The following is an 18,750-nucleotide window of genomic DNA, read 5'->3' on the forward strand; positions in this document are numbered from 1 at the left end:
TGTGGGGCACCTATCAGCAAACACAGCTGCTCAAATGTTCTCATCTCTATGTATAAAAAATGTGTTCTATCTCGCAATGAAAAGAGAGGATTAGAGAGACAAGACTCACTCTAGACTGCGAAAGAACACACTTGCTGAACCCAGCTTTCAAGTAGCTGTTTAGGAACATCTTCCTTTAAGAGTTTTTAAACTTTTCATTACAGCTGAGACAGAATCTCTAGAACATCCATTCAATGAAAGAACACTGTGGAGAAACACTCTTGCTTGTAGACAGAATAGGAAGGGGAGAAAAATTATAAGCATAACAAAATAAGCAAGAACCAACCAACTAGGATAGGCAATAGTAACCCCCCTCACCCCATCTTGATGGGAGACCTCTAGTAAATTCTCTGATTACCGGAACCTTACTATCTAAGAACTTTTTTGTTTCTACTTTTCTTGTTGAAAATATTCTTTAAATGCTTTAAAGCAAATGTCATTGACTAATGCACAAATCTAAGAATCTTATGCACAAGGGATAAGATTCTAATCATCCATTGTATTATACAGAATATTTAAGCATCTACATCTTAAGCAGTGCTTCCCAAACTTTAAAGTACATATAAATAAATCATCTGGGGATCTCCGTCCATTCAATGGTCTGAGGTGAGGCCCTGCAATTCTGCATTGCTAACAAGCTTCCAGGTGATGCTAATGGTGCTGATCTAAGGATCACACTTTCAACAGCACGGATTCTAGAAGACCGGGCAATATACATACCGCACTGAACCCAAACTATACTCTGAAAGTTTTTGGTTTTGATTTTCAAACAGTCTTGAAGAGGTTGAATGTATATGTGTTGAGTATGTTTAAGATTTGTCTCTAAAGCGGTGGTTCTCAACCCTGGCTACACATCAGAAACACCTCAGGAACTTTTTACTTCTAATAGCTGGGACTCTCTCTCAGAAATTCACTTAAATTGATCTAGGTGAATGGGACTCTGCCAAGGCCCCAGTATTGTTTTTGTTTTAAGCGCCCAGGTGATTCTAATGTGTAGCCAGCTTTGAGACCTCTGCTATCGACTGCAGAAAACTTCTAATTAAGGAGTCTAGTTACTCAAGTGTTTCTGTATATAAAGAGTATACATAACTAGATGCTTATCTTGGGATCAAGTTAAAATTATTGACAGTGAATTTCTATACACTAAAATACAAATTTTGTGGAACATCAATTTTCCCAATATGCCTTAAAATACGTAATAAAAAATATACATGTATATAGCACCTCGAAGTGTTAATTTTGCCTGTAAGGATAGTTCCACTCTGGACATAGATGTAATAACATACTTATGCATAAAAGTTTTTTAGTAAGTCCTTTTCCTGGGTAAAGAAATCTGTTGGTCACCTGAGAAAGGTCAGATACCAATTTAGCACTTAAAAATTGTATAGTTATAGACACATGTATCTGATTTGCATAGAATGACAGCCATTTCACAAAAAGACCCTCTACATTGAACTTTTAGTATGGAAGTTTGGTTTGCCACTGCGAGAAAAACTGCAAGTTATGAAATATAGAAAGCATGGTCAGTGAGTTATAGCAGAAACTATATATGACTACAGTAGAAACTGTCATGACAGTTTGCTGAAAGCAGAAAAAATAAGAAATGACATGTTGAGAAAATGAGGGGGTACTGGGAGGAAGACTGCTTTGAAACCTAGGATGACCAACAATTATGAGTATGAAGAAGAAATAAAGTCTCTATTACTGTACTTAAATACAAGAACACTGCTGATCTCTGAACAAGAACATATTCGCAGTCTTACAGAGAATCTGAAATGCTAATTTATCTTCGAAGGAAATATTATCTTTGACTTGCAAAGGGTTGAAACATTTCCTATTTTGAATTACTTATACTTCATTTGTCTTCAATTAGCGTAGCTAATTAATTCTTCAAATATTTGGGTACCTATTATATACCAGGCATTATTCTAGATCTTGGGAATAAGTGAAGGAAGTTTATATGTTACTTTCCTGAAACAGGTAGTCAAATCTTGATCAAATCACATCACTCCCCCTGCTTAAAAGCTCCAATGGCTTTCCATTGCATTCGGCCTTTAGAATAACTCCATACCCTTTGTCTTCAGCGACAAGGCCCTAACTTGCAGTTTACTATCGTCCTTCTTCCATCAGAATGTAAGCTCCACAAGGAAAGAGGAACTTCTCCATTCTCTTCACCAATATACTCCCAAGATCTAGAATAATACCTGGTATATAACAGTACCTAAATATTTGAAGAAATAATTAATTAGCTACGCTAATTGAAGACAAATACGGTATGGATCATTCAAAATAGGATATATTTCAACCATTTACAAGTCAAAGATATACTCAACTTTATAATTCCATTCTGTCTCAATTCTATTAGTAACTTAGCGAGTATTAGAGCTAGGTGATGGTTCATTCATGGAAAACAAATTACATGTGTACATACATACACACTCGATCCTAGAATCATTTTCAATTTTAATGTAAGACAGACTACAGTCACATTATGTTTAGAGTAACATCTGAAAACTCACGGATATCTCCATCAGTTCTGGCAGTGTCCCTTAGCCAAGTCACAGAACTTTTCTGGTATCCCTACAGCATTTCATAAACTAAACAGTGGCCCTTCTTCACAGACTGTTACAAGGCAAAATTAACTAGGCTGGATTGAATTCTTTGGAGAAATAATTACATGACTATAAAACTGTTACTTAAGTGACAATTTCAAGTGATAAATTCCTTGGCATTTGCAGTTTCATTCTTCTTGTCTCTGCAACAGCTTTGAATTTATCTTCTGGAAGCTCCTCCTTTCAGCTTCAGAGACAGAGACACTATTCTGGCTCTCCTACCTGGGCTTCTCTTCCAACACCATCCTCCCTTCCCATGCTTTAAATACATTACAAGTTTATACTTCGGCACTCTACTGTCTGTGGGCCAGCATTGCTCAACATGTGGCCACTGACCACAGACTACCTCACAATTACCTGGGGAGCCTGTAAAAGAACAGACTCCTGGGAGATGCTGGCCCTAACAAATCCCAGAATGCCTGGTGTTGGAGCCAAGGGCCTTTACCTTTACTAAGAACTGCAAATGCTGATACACTCTATAGTTTGAAATCCACTGCCCAGATATTTTCTCAAGATGGCAGCTTTAATCCCATTCCAGCCTCTAGAAAAAAGTAGTGAGGTACGACAGTACAGTGACCACAAGCCCTAGCTGGAACAAAAGCCTGATTCGAACCCTGGCTCTATCACTAACTAGCTGTCAGATTATGGTCTGTGGTGACACTTACATAAGACAATACGTGTACAGGACTTGGCAGAATGCTTGGTCTGAAGTGGGTATTTAATAAATGATTGCTATTATTAGTACTGTCACTTTGTATCAACATGCCTCAACAGATTATCCATCCTCACTCCCCACCCTCCTCAAACTGGCTTGCTCTTCAGGATTCCCTATTTTTGTTAACCCAACCATTTTACTAGTTTTCCAGGCTTCAGCCTGCATCTTTTCCATCAATCAACAAACTGCTACACTATTATTCATGCTTGTCTGCCTGACATCTCAATCCCAATCTCCCTCCATCATTCCACATCCTACTCCAACTAACAAATTATTTTGTAAAGCCTTTCTTGACCATCGCGGCTTAGAGGAACCTGTTCATATACTCATTCATATACTCATATCACCTGTAAAAATTCATTAGCAATTCATCAAATATTGGCTCATAACATCTTTCCTATAGTTGTCTTAAACTGTGAACTTTTTCCCTAAATTTAATTATTTACCTGTTTATATATCTAGTTTCCTCCATTAGAGTATAAATTGCTGACAGGTAGAGACTATTTGATACTTTCCTCTATATGCTCAGTACCTTAGTTCATAACAGACAGTCAGCATTCAAATGATTCTACAGAAACCCTACCTAAAAGCTTAATATTATAGCATTCAGACAGAATCATGTTAAGTAATTTTACCTTAAAGTCAAAATCTCTTCTTGGTTGTTAAGAACAATCTTGTCTGAGGGTTGAAGGAATTTTGTTACTCACAAAATTCCTCTGCTAAGAATTTAAAACTAGCTTGTAATTCAACTTTTCAAGAAAAGGGTCTTTTTCCTATGGAAATTTAAAGAGAGTAAATTGGAATGGAAGATGAAGGTGATGGTTAGTTAAGCCATAATCAGATATCCTAGTGCAAAAAGAAAAATAGATGCTGTACAAGCCATAAGCACTAGATTTATTGCCTCAGATAAACAGCTTGTAAACAGTAATGTGACTTAAGTTACAGAAGTGACAATATATAAAATGTAGCTTGTTTCACTATAGTCAGGCTAATTGCTATTTTCAATTTTAATACTCATAGCCAGGCTTTTCAAAATGACCACAAGTCAATTCAGAGATGTTCTTGGAACCATTTCCTTTATAGCAGAACCCCAAATTTAGATCATAAGAAACACACCGACAAACTACACAAATAATCCAAAAGGGCAGTTTCCAATTTATAAAACCAGAACTCTAGATCTAACACTCAACCCAATGAATAATTTTTCCTTCATGGTGCAGCTAGAAATAAAAAGATTTCATGAATAGTTTCAAAAAACTGTCATGCTGTGTACCTTTCCATTTTGCATGATACGGTTTCATATACAAATAAACAAATGCCCTGTTTGCAACACCTTTTTCTTGTTCTTGAGAGATGAAGCCTGGGACCTCAGAAAGACACTAAAGATGTAGAGATAAAGTGTAACATAATCTTCCACAAATCATCATAGCTACCTAAAATACTTGCTCACTAATCAGAAAAAATACTTAACGGGCTTTCAGTGTGGACTAGCCAGAGAAAGAAAATATACCAGAAACTGACATTTCTAAAAGGCATAAAATGCTGAAAGAAATACAGGTGAGCAATCATTTAGCAAAGCTTTAGATGGCAGCTAACTCATAAGCAGAGGTTTTAAAAACTCTTGTAAATGACACACTAAGAACCTGAAAAAAAATCACTGTACTTCACTTTTCTCCTTTGGAAAGAGATGAAAAACAAAATTTTCATGAAAGAGTAATTCTTATTAAAATTTTTTGATCCCATTTAAAACAAAGCAAGGGAACCTAAAATGTACTATACACTTAAAAAGTTGTGCTTGCGTTAAGCTGCCAAAGCTTCACACTTGCTTGTCAAGGAAAGGGGCTGGAAGGCCTCAGAAGGCTAGTAGGACTACATGGACAATGAAAATGGTAAGAGCAGACAAAAACTAGATTTTTCTCAACATTGCCTATTCACTTCCCTAAAGTTGTAGTTACCTAATTTTATAATTAATTAATCTCTCTGTGGGATAAGAACAAAACAAACTTTCAGGTAGATTATCTATCATTCTCAGTCTGATGGTACACTTTTTTTTTTTTGCTATATACCATAATGTTCTTAACTTGGAGGTTTAGAAGTCAGTGTTTGTAATGAGCAACATTTTTACAGCAGCAAGTTCTTCCAGCACCATTAAATCACCACTAAGGGTGAGGGCCACAGTTAATGGAAAACGTCAAAATGTTAAAGGATTTAAGGCTGTAGGTCCCGAATCCATAACCAGGACTTTACTACTTTGGCTCCCACATTAAAATATTTTTTTCATGTTAAAATAAATTTAAAAATAAAAATACCAAGTAGAACAAAAGTTCTGGCCTGGAATTTCATAAATACAACACTTTAGTGAGGTGAAGAAGCTAGTAACAGCAGCAGAGTCCCTACACACTTCCAATCAGAGAAACATATACAAAACATTAAAAGCCCTCACCCTATTAATTATAATGCATTTTTGATCTCTAAAAACCCTCTTACCTGTTTACAAGAGTTTATACAGCTGTTTGCCACTGGAACACCACCTTGCAGAGTATAACCGTGGCATCCTTTGTTGATAATCACCTGTTGCCTAAGTAATCATCATCCCGCATGGAGACAGACAGCACTAGGGCTCTTCCATCCGAGGTTAAAATTCAAAACAAGCCCAACAAGCCTGCATTTCAAGGTGGTCTTCGTCTGCAACTAGTTACGTTTAAAACTGGCAAACAACAATGGTGTCTGAAGCCAATGGTGCAGCACTGCTGGCTTCCTCTTGAACTCCAGCGTTGTCACTGTGCACCGAAGTCTCCTGCTGCAAACAGGGGAGTTGTTCTCCTGTACTGGGAACAGCTTCCAAAACTCAGGAGCCCCTGTACAGGATAATGCAGGAACTAAAGGCAAACACTTTTTCCTCCTTAAGGATGCCTCCATTTTTTTCCTCACAATCTGTACTACCAACCGAAGTGACTGGGCCTGAGTGTGCGTTCGTACCTATGAAACCGTCACGGTGCATGCACATCCAAGGCATGTGGAACCACAGGTCAAATAAGGCACAGATACCAAGTAACGGTTCTAATTACAAACGCTAGCTCTCAGGAACTCTTCATCCATTCAGAACTAAACCCATCACTGCATAACTCTGGTAAGAAGCCCCTGGAGACGGAGGAGCTCCTCAAATGTGTCAGGAAAGGCTTTATTAACATCATCAATAACATTTAAAAAGCAAACGGAGCATTTCTCCTTCTTTTGGCAATTTGGTGCAAAGGTTAAGTGCAAGATAAAGCAATTTCAAACTTTTCTTCAAATTAAAAATGAAACTAAGGCCAAACGTGATGGGTGAACAAAATAAATCAAAACTTAAATTTCAGCAACTCCGGCTCTTCAAACCAGCAAAGCCCCCGACTCGTGCACTGTGGTGAGGCTTACGGTGCTTGCCCCGGCTTCTTGCGTGCCAGCAAACAGCACCATTTCCTCATCAAGTTGAGGACTGAGAAGCAAATGATCCCCTTCACTGCAAACAAAGGGGGTCACGGTAACACTAGTGATCCTTCAGAATTGACACACCGTGATAGTCAAAATGATGGTCTCCCTGCTTCTTGCTCAAGACATACAAGATCTGAGCAGCAGCAAGTACCCCCTCAGCTGCAAACAAAGGGGTCAAAGGTTTGCCGTCAATTCACTTCCAGGCAGAAAAACATTTTCCTCAAAAGAAACAATTTATTTAGAATAAAACAAAAGCAGCTCAACTGTGAGCGCACGTTTGAGTGACAGCTACTTTTAAGCTGTGTGAGCCATAAAAAGGGTTTTTCTTTACTTTTCCAGAAATCTTGTGTACACAGCACAAAGCAAGAGGTCATTTTTTTTCCACTTAAAACACCGGCATTGGCATCACAATAGCAGATACACAACTTTAAGCTGCCATTTTAGTAAAATGCACAAATACTAAACAGATTAGCTTTCTTCCATCAAGAGGCCCATGTAAACTCCACATAAGCCACAACTTCTCTTCAAAAAGGTCCATTAGAGCTTTGAATTCCATATCTTCATCCGCTGTTCACCAGTTTTGCTTGCGGGGGGGAAAAAAAGGTTATTCAGTACAAATGTTTACAATATTAAAAATATATATATTTCCCCTATGCCATTATAGATGAACATAATGTTAACAAGACCTTCCTGGATAGTCCATCTTGACTTCAAAAAGCACCAATAATACCCACTGGCACAAACTTTGAAATGAATCTACTGTATGAATAGACAAATAACAAGTAGAACAATAGGGTGGATTTTCTTAAAGACTGCAATTAAGTGAGGATTATAGGCCTGAACATATCCTTTACACTCATGTAACTGAGTAAAACACATCAAAAAAATTCATAAAAAAGCAAGTTTATAATCAATTTATAATCAATATATTCTAAATATAACTTAAAAAAATGAAACTATAAAAAGGTGGAGTTTAGTCAAACTTTTACCCCCTCTATTTTCATTCTGTAATTTATATAGAGCAATACAGAACTACTCTGTTATTGTAGAAAGGGGTCAGGATACAAAGCCATTTAAAAATCCACCTTCATCTGTGTTACCAAAGACAGCAGCTGTTATTTTCTTTTAAGAAAATACTCATACAAACAATTGCTAAACAGCCAAAGAACACTTTAGGACTTTTACTTTTCAACTCAGTTTAAATCATACATATAAAATTCTTCATTAAGCGAGACAGTTCACTGTAGCTACCTGAAATTATTTTCTCCCTTTAGAGACATCACTATAACCAGAATGTTAACAGGGTGAGCTCCACTTCTCTTGTTTTCATACCTAACTCCTACTCAAAATCAAACACTGTGGCACAGACAGAAAAAAAAATGTCCAAAAATTCTCTCCAAAAATTTAACATGAAAGGTCATTAAGGCCGTCTTCTCAAGAGGATTTCCTAATTCTGTTACCACAGAGTTTTGGGTGAATGGTTCCTCTGTGGATCCAAACTGCAGTTCAAGCTGTACCTGCATAATGAGCAATTTCACCATCTAAAGAAGGTGGACTTAAAATTAAGGAAAAAAAAGCACTGTCAGTGAAAACTTGCTCATAAAATAGTTTTAAAATAAACCTAAACAGTGTTTGACTCTGAAAGCAACAAATACACGCCTAATTTTTACCACTGTACCTGAAATAATCTAATTAAGAAGGGCCAAAGTTCTATTATCTTCAAAATGTGACAAAAGCTTATACCAGCCAGAGGATGGACATTTTAAGATATAATCATTAAAGAGAAAACTCTACCTACTCTCAGTTGAGAGTCAAAGTATGTACCTTAAAGCAGGAATTTAAATTTTTGTGTGGAAAACTCTTTATAGTAATCCCAGTTACAACCAACAAAATAATATTAAAAAATTAGCTAGGAGCTGAATGATTGCTTAACTTTCCACAAAGTTTGCAGTTATGATTTACAAGTCTTAATTAGCTTGATGTTTTTCACCAGTAATACTTTATAAGTCATTAAATGATATAATGAAGAAATTTTCTTTCCATTCATTTGAATTGAGTTCCGGAAAAATCAATTAAACAATATTTAAAAAAAGAAGAAAAAATTGGTTGTTATAGGGAACACCCAATGTTGAGATTATGAAGTTCTGGCTAATCAGAATGAGAACCAGATAGTTTTAGACTTTTGCTTTCATTCCATTCTGAAGGTTTAAGTAGATAGTTTACCAATATTATGAACCTGCACAACAGAATGGGCAACACAAATAAGAGAGTCATCTAAGTGATAGCACTCCATAGGTAAGCACTGAACTAAACATAATTAGTTATTTATAATACATACATTTAGAAATGGTATCAAGCCATTGTTTCAAAAACACTGAAGCACAAATTGCCCAGATCTAACAAAAGTCGCGATGTCAGATAAAGATTCAAATAAACACGGAGCAAAAACCACAGTACTATTCAGTAAGCTGTTGCCATCAACATAAAAAAAAGAAAAGAAAAAAGAAAAAGGGGAAACCACACACACTTTGGATTATAGTAAAATTAGATGTGATGGACTTCACTCCCTAAAGGAGCAAATCTTATCCAGCCATCTCATCAAGATATTCAAAAGTTAATGGTTAGTAAGATTATTTAAACTGGAAAAATGTATCTAGCCACAAATTGTACTTTGACCCCATGTATAGAGAGACTACACTTGCATTAGTTTCTGAACTATTTCATACTAGCATGCCAAGTATGACTTTTTAAAAGCAAAAAGCACCAAAAGTCTTAATTGTAGAATTTCAGGCATTTTCCTACAGGCTAACCAAGGACCTTTGCGCTCACAGCCTAGTCCCATCCTTCTCTCAAATGGCTAGTTTTTCCGGTTTAAAAACAAAAAACACGAAAACTTCCAAACTTAAAAAGAAAATTGATAAATGCACAGTGAAAACCAAAAAGGATGACACAGCAGTGATGAGGCTTTCATGCTGACATGCATTAGACACCTGTCATAACAGAAAATAAAAAACTATATGACGTTTCCCTGGGTTATTATTGGTGCTATTTCAAAACTACCAGCTTTGATAACAGAAAGAGAACAGTTGGGTTCTGCCAGGCTTTCAATAAGTCATTTTCACGGAATAGAAACATGACCATGATCCACAAGGTCCTAAAGTTTCTAATCATAATTAAAGATCAAGGGCCTTAGCTAACGTCCTCAGCATTTAAATCAAGGAGGGAAATATACTTATTAATGACCTGAGAAACTAGGGGTGGGGCAGAGGGGTAGATAAAAAAGTAAGACAAAAAAGAAAATGATTCATCACTGTTAAGCAGCAAAAGCCCTTGTTAACAACCAGAAGTTGATATAATCTTCAGTTTTGAAAAAAACTGTGAGTGGATTAAATTATTCTGAATTAATTCCAGATGTCTGGGAAAATAAAACAATAAAAAAGGGTTTTCCTACAGTGACATTTCAATTCTCTGGTTAGAGACCAGTGAAAATATTAAACACAAAATTGTGAAGATATTCAAAACATTTTCAATAATGTACTGTCATCGCTGCTTAAATATGAAAATAAAAATACAAGCAAAATTTAAAAAGACCACGTCAAAGGCATTTTATGATGACTTTAAAAAATTCTGCAATCCAGATATGGCTGATTAATGCCCACTGAAACAAAAGGTGACACACTAGCCTGCAGACAACTCTTCTTTCTATTATTGAAATCAGAAATTTGAATGGATAAAAAACCAAAAACTCATCTTTGATGAAAAACACAAGTTTTGAAATATGCACAAATTAGAACTGTACCTGCTACACCTCTCTGAAAAAGTCAGTAAAAACATCCACCACACACCAATAACTGACCAAAGAATTCTGATTTTCAAAGCACCTACTCACTTCTTGCATACTAGTGTAAGCATAAGACATATATGGTTTGTAACATACTCCTCAATTTTTACTGAACAGTTACAGCTACAAACCAAAAGTGCATATACGGGATACAGAACTCAAGAACTAATGATAAAAATGCGTATATTAAAGCAAACTCTCTGGGAATAAACCGTGTACTTTAAGAGAAATACTCAAATACCTGATTTTAAAAATTACATTGCTACACAATTCACCAGCTTATACTTTTGAGATCCCTGATCGAATTTCAGCCACACAAATAACATTTCTGGTACAGGAATTACTCATCTACATACCAATGAAGCCATCTTTAGGTGTCTATTACCATCTTTATATAGTCAGTGGGCTCTTCTCCAAATTCTGACTTGTCAAAATTTTGGTTTTGTTACTTTGAGGATTTTTTTAAGCTCAAGGTTAATAAGGAAAAAAAAAATGAAGAAAAAGAGGAAAACAAGTTACTCATAAGAGTAGGAACTCCTAATTAAAGTAAATCCACCTGCCTGCTACCTACAAGGGCATCCCTTTCACTTAAAATAATAGCTAAAGTGTCTTGACTTCTATTTTAAAGGTTTATAAAAATATAAAAAAGAAAAAAACTACAACTAAACAACTAATTAAAAAGAAAATTTCATCTGATGCTGTATCCCATTACACATCACAAAACAGGAACCATGTCAAAGTATTAAATACACGTTACACATGGACTTTAGGACGCACCACGGACAATGATCATGACCAGGTAATCTTCTTCAGATTTGGCCAGTGCCTTGGCAGGGGAATCCAGGAACTGCTGGGAGAACTCACAGGGTGGGAAGGCATGAAGGACCCCGGTGTTTTCTTTGTCTTTGTTGCCCCCCACAGGGAGGCTGATCACCCCAGCGGCCTGCTTTTGCTTTAAATAGGACACAAGGTTCCTAAGTGGCCTCTGAGTAGAGGTGGCAGTGTCTGACGTGGCGGAGGAAGAGGAGGATCTGCTGTCAGAACTTCCAGGCACAGCCAGAAGAATGGCATAACCATTGGGCCCTGCCACTTTGATGCGTCGAGTTACTTCATCCAACTTGGGCTGGTCCAAACGAAGACGCTGAGTGATCTTGAGCTGAGCCACTTTGCCTCCAGTCGAGCCCTCCACAAGAAGACTACTAGCCACTTGGAGGTCTCCTTGCAACAGATGCATGTTGGAAGGAAAGTTGCTGTTCTTCAATAGAAGCATGCCCTGCCAGGCCAAACAGAGTTTGGGAGAGGCTGCTGCTGCAGGGGCTGTCCCACCATCCTGTTTCTGGGAAGGGGACTTCAGCTTCGACGAAGCAGTGCTGGTGCTGGCTGCACTCCCATCAGACCGGTCTTCTTTTTTCAAAGGACTTTTTCCCTCAGTGGGAGCAGCTGTCCGGTGCTTCCTATCCCGTTCAGCTGATGCGGAGTTTTTACGGTCTCGCTTGTCACCCTGGCTCTTCTCCAAACTACCTCGTCTGTCTCTGATTGGAGAGGGCCTTTCCAAGACAAGACGCGAGGATCGATCATTGTCACTGTTGTAGCGATCCCGGCTACTGCTCAATTCTGGACTGCGGTCAGGAGAAGGAGCGCAGTGACGTTTTCGTGGACGGTCGCTCTCAGGGGACCTATCCAGATGCCGCCCACCACTCTCCTCTGGCAGCCTTCGCTTCCGAGGCTGGTCTCTGCTGCTGGGCAGATCTCGCTCACCTCTGTCCCGGTCCAAGGACCAGCCATCCCGCCTGCGATCCAGGCTATCCAGTGGCTCATAAGCAGGTACAGCAGTAGCTGCAGTCCGAGTGCTGCGTTCACGGACTGGGGGTGGGGGTGGCACCCAATCAGAGTCAGCATAAAGGTCTCTATCACGATCTCTGTATAGTAAGGGTGGCGTCCTATCCCGAGCACCCCTCAAAGGGTCAGGTGCCCGATGTCCAAAAGCATCTGTTACCAATTCATAATGAGTTAACGGCAGGGGCTGCAGATATTGCTGCTGGTAACGATGTTCTGTGTCTGCAAAGTCTACTCTAAGGCGACGATCTGGGCCACCGAGGGGGAAGCCCCGCATATGGGTCCAGGCAGCATGAGCTGCATCCAGGCTTTCATACTGGATATACGCCCAACTATCACCTTTGCGGTAGTCTATGGTACGTATTGTGCCAAATCTGTCAAACTCTCGAGCCAGGGCAGCAAGAGGCACCCAAGGTCCCAGGCCACCTACCCAGAGGCGGGTGGTGGGTGTTGCTTTACCATAACCAATTTTGATAGGATTCCGAATTATAATTTTGCCAGACATTGCTAGTTTGGCCCGGTGAGACATGTCTAGGTTCTCAAATTTGAGAAAGCCATAGGTACTGGTCTGGCCCCGAGAAGGCCTTTTGATGTCTACTTCTGTGATGACTCCAAAGCGGTCAAAAGCCCTTCTCAGATCACTCTCTGTCACAGTGATGTCTAGGTTGCCCAAGAAAAGCGTCCGGTTAGCTCGCTGATCATCCTCGGGCGAGATCTCATCCACTTCTCTGAAAGGAGCAGCACCTGCTCCAGCTCCCACCCTTGGCTCAAGACTGTATGCTGGGCGCACTCTCTCATAGAACGGGTAGTCTCGCTCCCTCTCTAGCTCTCGGGGCAACGGTGGCGGAGGTGGAGGAGGCAGGCGGCCAAGAGCCAATTGCTGCAACCGGTAGTCTCTGTATCCCAAGGCTGCGCCACCAGGGGAAAGTGATCTCTGGCCGCCACCACCTCCTCCAGGCGGGTGCCGGTGACCACCTACAGAGGCCCCGACCACGCTGGCTGACGGGGGATAAGCATCTTTGTCTAAAGGGGAACGGCTGCGGCGCCGGCTCACATACACCGCTTCTATCTTCAGGGGCCGGTCATAGAGCACCAGGCGGCCTCTGGCATGCTTGGCCGCCCGCGCGTCCTCTGGCCGCCGGAAGTTCACAAAGGCTACTCGCTCATCCCCGCTGCCAGAACCCGAGAGATGACTGATTTTGACACTTACATCACCGAAGCGTTTGAACTCGTGAAACAGTCCGTCCTCCACAGCTTCGTCACTCAGCTGGGACCCCAACTCGCTTATCTTCAGCGTCTTGTATTCCCCGCCGTCCCCGCCGCCAGGAGCTGAGGAGGCGGCCCCAGAGGAACGTGACTCCCCGCCTCCACCCCGGGAGCTGCTGCGCGACTCGCCCCCGCCCGAGGAATTTTTGGTGCTCGGGGAGCTGTAACTGTGCAAGCGGCTACTGGAGCTGCCCCCACCGGTGTCATACTCGCGGCTGCCCCCTCGGCTGCTGGACTTGTCCAGGTGAAGGCTGCGCCGCGACCCGCCGCCGCTGTCGGTCTTTCCGCTGCTGCTCCCATTGCTGCCACCAGAGCCCCCTAACTTCTTGCTCCGCTCCCCGCGGGAAGTCGAGTCCTCGCCACCACGCGAGCGTTTGGGCTTGACTGGGGAGCGCTCTTTCCCCTTCATTGTTGCGGGTCGCCGGAGGTCGTCTTCGCGGAGCTGGTGAACCCGCCGCCCCGCGCTCGCTTCACACAGCGGAACCGCACGCCGCCATCTTGGACTCCGCCGCGGCAAAGGCTCCCGCCCCGCAGTCCTCATTGGTCAATTAGCACTTCTCCTCTACAGTCTCATTGGGAAAACTGTTTGTCTGTCTTCAGATCTCCCCGCGCTCGGGGAAGGCGCCCGCCCGGCCACTGTTATTGGGTTCCCAACGCCCTAGTCAGAGTACCTCATTGGTCCTACTCGTTGTCCATCTTAACGGTTCCTCGCGCCAGGCTGTAGCTCCGCCCCTTGCACTCTATGGTCACCTGACCCAAAGTCTGGAGGCGTTGATTGGACAAAAAGTCTGCCCCGTAACGGTACTTCTTGAGAGGTGAAAGCAGTGATCCCACCTCCTCATCCCTTTCATTGGCTTATGACCCCGTCTTTTAACCCACTATTTGGGAAGTCGGGCCATCTGCTCTGGCGTTTTTTCCTGAGAGGCCGGCTCACAAAGATCTCGCGAGAGAGAGAGCGCTCTCTCTTTCGACTCCCTTCTTCCAACTCCTCCGGCGGCCGAAAGAAGTTTAAATCTGATTGGATGTTTATGAGGAAGTTGATAGGCTGAAAAAGTGTCCATCACTCGCTTAAAGGGGTAGGCCCATACACTGAAGGGACTGACTGAAGGTGAAAAAGCAGAACACGCGCCTGCTGTGCGACGTCACTTAGACGTCGCGAGGTGGGGTTCGCGAGTCAGCTCCGCCTCTCCGCGCTTTCGGCGTTCTCTCTTCAAACGTTGGTTCGGTCCCGTGGTGTACTTGGCTGTGCTTCGACCCTCGGAGCTCGAAATTTCTGGGCTCCTCGCTTCCTACCTGTGCGGGAGAAGGGACTGGCTGGCCAGGGTCTCCGGCCGTCAGGTCCGCGAGTCTCTCAGGCAGCCGTCCCGGGCACCCACCACACACCACCTTGGTCCCCCGGCCCCAAGGGTGAACAGCCTGAAAAAGCCCCTGCGCGCCAGGGCGCCGCCCGCGCTCCGTGGGCCTGCAGGGCAGGCCCGGCCGGGAGGTCACGGTTCACACCAGCGCCCCGGGGCGGTGCAAACGCCGGGCGCGGGCTCTCGGGTCCCGCGGCTAAAGCCGCGCAGGCCAAACGCAGCCCTCGGCTTCTGGGCGCTCCCAGTTCCCGCGCAGACCCAGAGGAACCGAGGGGAGGGGCCGACGCTCCCAGCTTCGCCGCCCGCGGGTGGCTGGGACTGTAGGGCCGCCACGAAAGTGTATGTGTGCTTCCTGATTTACGTTGCGAATTCAAGTGGACTTTGGATTGTGTAGTCCCATAATATATTTATGTTCGTTTTTTATGTGTAATGCCTCTCCTGGTTATACAATCGAGTGAAATTTACGCTCCATGCATTTTTTTCTGTGGCTTCTTGTCCCGCCCGGCACCTCCGGTTATATTCTGTATTAGAACCCAGTGGCACAGCCACCCTGCTGTCTCTAAATCCTCTTCTTTTGGCTCCCTCAGTTATTCGCTTCAGAACCCAACTTTCGTTCTTTCCGGAGACCTTTCTCGTGTCAGACACAAAAGCACCTGTGCGAGGTGCTGGTGATAGCGAGATTAGAAGGCGGTGCCGAGTTCATCACAGCGGTTCCAGTCAGGCTTTCTGCGGGCCTCCCAGGTGTCTCCGGGCGGAGGTCATGAGGGTTCTCGTATCGATCCTCTCCTCAACCTCTCACGGTCTGAGAATGTGAGATGTTTTTAAACGTGACGTTTTTCAAGATAACAATAGTGTCCCAAAGGCTCAAACCGAAGCTTGAAAAACGTTTTAAGATTAGGGACTGCAACCTATTTAGCCCTGCCTTAGCCATCCCTCTCTTTCTGAATAATCTTGAGGAAGGTAAAGATGTGGGCTTTTTATCTCTTAATTAAATCAAAGAAGCTTGAAAGAAGCCCGGTATGTAAAAGCATAAAAATCCACGGTATTGTAGTGTGTAGACATTCTCATTGTATTAAGACTAGCTATTAACATCAAGCTTCGTCAGGCATAGATCGGTGTGTAATATGCTATCATTTGTGGTATTTACAAATGATATATATGTGTATGTACATGTGTTCTTTTTATTTATTCGTAGAAACTTCATGGAGAATATTTGGCAAGTTGTTACTAAGATCAGGCTAGGAGTTTGAGGGTCTGGGTGAGAGAGACAACTTTTCATTGAATACCATATTTATGCATTGTTAAAAGAAAACTTGTTTTACTATGTGCATGCTATTAGTTTCATTTTTTTAAAACAAATTACTTTTAGCTTTCCTTAAAGACTTTTTTATGGAAAAAGTAAAAAATATACAAAAGTAGAATACTGTAAAGAACTCCCATGTGCCCAACACCCAATTTCAACCATTATCAACTCATGTCAATCTATTTTCATCCGCACTCTCTTCCCACTCTCGCCCCTCTTCATTATTTTGTTCCCGGCTTATCTGGTACATTTCTTGCTCCAGACATGGATTCAGTCATTTCTCCAAGGAGCTCTGGTTCTTTTTAGTGGGAAATGATGTTTAAAGATAAAAATCTGGATGCTATAGGATAAAAAAAACCCAACAACTACCAACACATTATTTGTAAAAGCAAAAAACGCTCAAAGAAAAACCTTTACGTAGTCAGGAGGATTTAATCTATTTCAGGTTGTATTAATACAACACAATTAAAGTTAAGCTATTCTTTTATTGTAATGGCCAACGTAAATAAATCAGGCTCCAGGGTGACAAATTTTGGCCTAAATTGGCCTGCTGAGGTGACTCACTGATCAAATAAAAAGATAATGACCAAACCAGTATAGTTTCCCAACCTCATGATAAGGATTAAGGGAACACAAGAGCTGAGGGAAAGAATTCAGAGAGCTGGTACCAGTATGTGTGGCAGTGCCTGAGGCTCTGCTAGGCTTAATGGCTTACCATTTGAAATACTAGAGAGCTTGATGGGAGCTACTGCCCATAGCTGACTACAGCAGGAAGCCTTGCCTAAGGGCACTGATAGCGTGTCTTGTGTCAAGAGGACTGGTAATATAAAGTGTAGACAGAAAAGGCCTGGATTCCATTATCAGTCGTGGAGCCAAAATATAGCCTGTGATGTGTGTGTGCGCGCACGTGTGTGTGTGTCCATGACGGAACTGAATAATGACATAATATGTTGATCCATGCTATAGTCAAAATAAGTGATTTATTTTTTCATTTCTTTGTGTTCTTTAAAGTGTGAAGCTGCTTAGTGAGGTTATATCAGCCTATTTTCACACATGTGCCTTAGAGAGGCTGGGAGAGGATAAAAGTGACCCATCGTTTAGAGGGCCAGGACTTGGAACCCATTCTCTGGTGCTGCTGATGGACTTGTTGAGGTCCAGTCCAAGCTTTCATCTGATATCCTTGTGATCTATGGTCAAATTTGTGAAGCCAGCTGACCTGGGTGAGGAGGATCTTTCAGTAGTTGTGGAAACATGTTTAAGCTACCAACAGATTCCCTGAGCATCCTAGCAGCGTGCTGATCTCTTCTTTTAGTGCCTTGTCAAAAACCAAGAAATAGCATTGAGGAAAAGCTGCAATAGCCCATTCTGGTGTCAGTGTTGGCCCCTTGGAGCTGTGCAACTTGAAGCCCCAGAGGACTCAGCCCAGCAGGAGAGCAGCCACAACTAGGTTTCTATATGAAGTGCTTGCTCCATCTCCTTTAAAATCAGTTTTACATTTAAAAGGGAAAAGCAAAATAAAATTTGTGCACAGGGAAGAAAATTGAGCAATTAAAAGATATCAGGGGCCGGCCCGGTGCCGCAGCGGTCAAGCTCACACGTTCCGCTTTTCAGTCGCCCGGGGTTCGCTGGTTCGGATCCCCGGTGTGGACATGGCACTGCTTGGCACGCCATGCTGTGGCAGGCATCCCACATAGAAAGTAGAGGAAGATGGGCACGGATGTTAGCTCAGGGCCAGGCTTCCTCAGCAAAAAAAGATGAGGACTGACAGTAGTTAGCTCAGGGCTAATCTTCCTCAAAAAAAAAAAAGATATCAGTATGTTTTCAATCAAATGTCTTCTTTCTACCCTCTTCCTTCCTAGGTTTTATTGTTTGTGTATCCTCAATACACACGCAGACAATTATGATTGCAATATGACATTTATCTTGGGAGCTGGGAGCTATTTGATTTCCTGGCAGATGCAAAAAGGCCTGAAGCTGGGAATTGAAATTTTTTTCCAGCCCCAATAGTGGATTAAAATTTTCTATTTCATCTTCTTTCATAAAGGGAGCGGTCTCCTGACAGTGAGGGCGGTTTTGTTTGGTCTGCAGAAAAAGTGTGTATTTTACCCACAGGCATATATGAAATCCCTAAAATAGCAAACAATCATTTAGGACCCAGTTTGCATTATAAAGTCACTTACTTATTTGTGGTTGGTGGAGGTTTTCTTAACAGCTTTGTTAAGATGTAATTTACATACCGTAAAGTTCATCCATTTAAAGGGTAGAATGCAGTGGTTTCAGTATACTTAGCAGAGCTGTGCAGGTGGTTCATC

At 41.9% G+C, this 18,750-nt stretch overlaps 1 protein-coding gene across 2 annotated transcripts; it reads right to left on the reverse strand.

Annotated features, from left to right (window-relative positions):
• Positions 1-7,047: 7,047 nt before the first annotated feature.
• On the reverse strand, positions 7,048-15,598 carry RBM15 (RNA binding motif protein 15). Of its 2 annotated transcripts, none has more exons than XR_011438770.1 (2): positions 11,035-15,598; positions 7,048-7,420 (listed from the first exon to the last, which is right to left on the reverse strand). XR_011438770.1 is itself a non-coding variant. In XM_005610344.4 (2 exons), the coding sequence occupies exons 1-2, from the start codon at positions 14,319-14,321 to the stop codon at positions 7,398-7,400; spliced, it is 2,889 nt and encodes a 962-aa protein (XP_005610401.1). In that variant the 5' UTR covers positions 14,322-15,598; the 3' UTR covers positions 7,048-7,397. The 2 variants fall into 2 exon arrangements, 1 of the variants encoding a protein (XP_005610401.1); XM_005610344.4 differs by having other exon boundaries at positions 11,456-15,598.
• Positions 15,599-18,750: the final 3,152 nt, after the last annotated feature.

This window comes from Equus caballus, chromosome 5 (assembly GCF_041296265.1).
Source record: "Equus caballus isolate H_3958 breed thoroughbred chromosome 5, TB-T2T, whole genome shotgun sequence".
NCBI lineage: Eukaryota > Metazoa > Chordata > Mammalia > Perissodactyla > Equidae > Equus > Equus caballus.

Bases quoted from the DNA above. Each gene is read 5' to 3' on its own strand.
- RBM15 (XM_005610344.4), bottom strand. From the start codon at position 14,321: ATGAGGACTGCGGGGCGGGAGCCTTTGCCGCGGCGGAGTCCAAGATGG. The intron at 7,421-11,455 runs GTGCGTCCTAAA...CCCCCCCGCAAG, and splicing joins GGTCATGATCATTGTCCGTG to CAAAACTGGTGAACAGCGGA.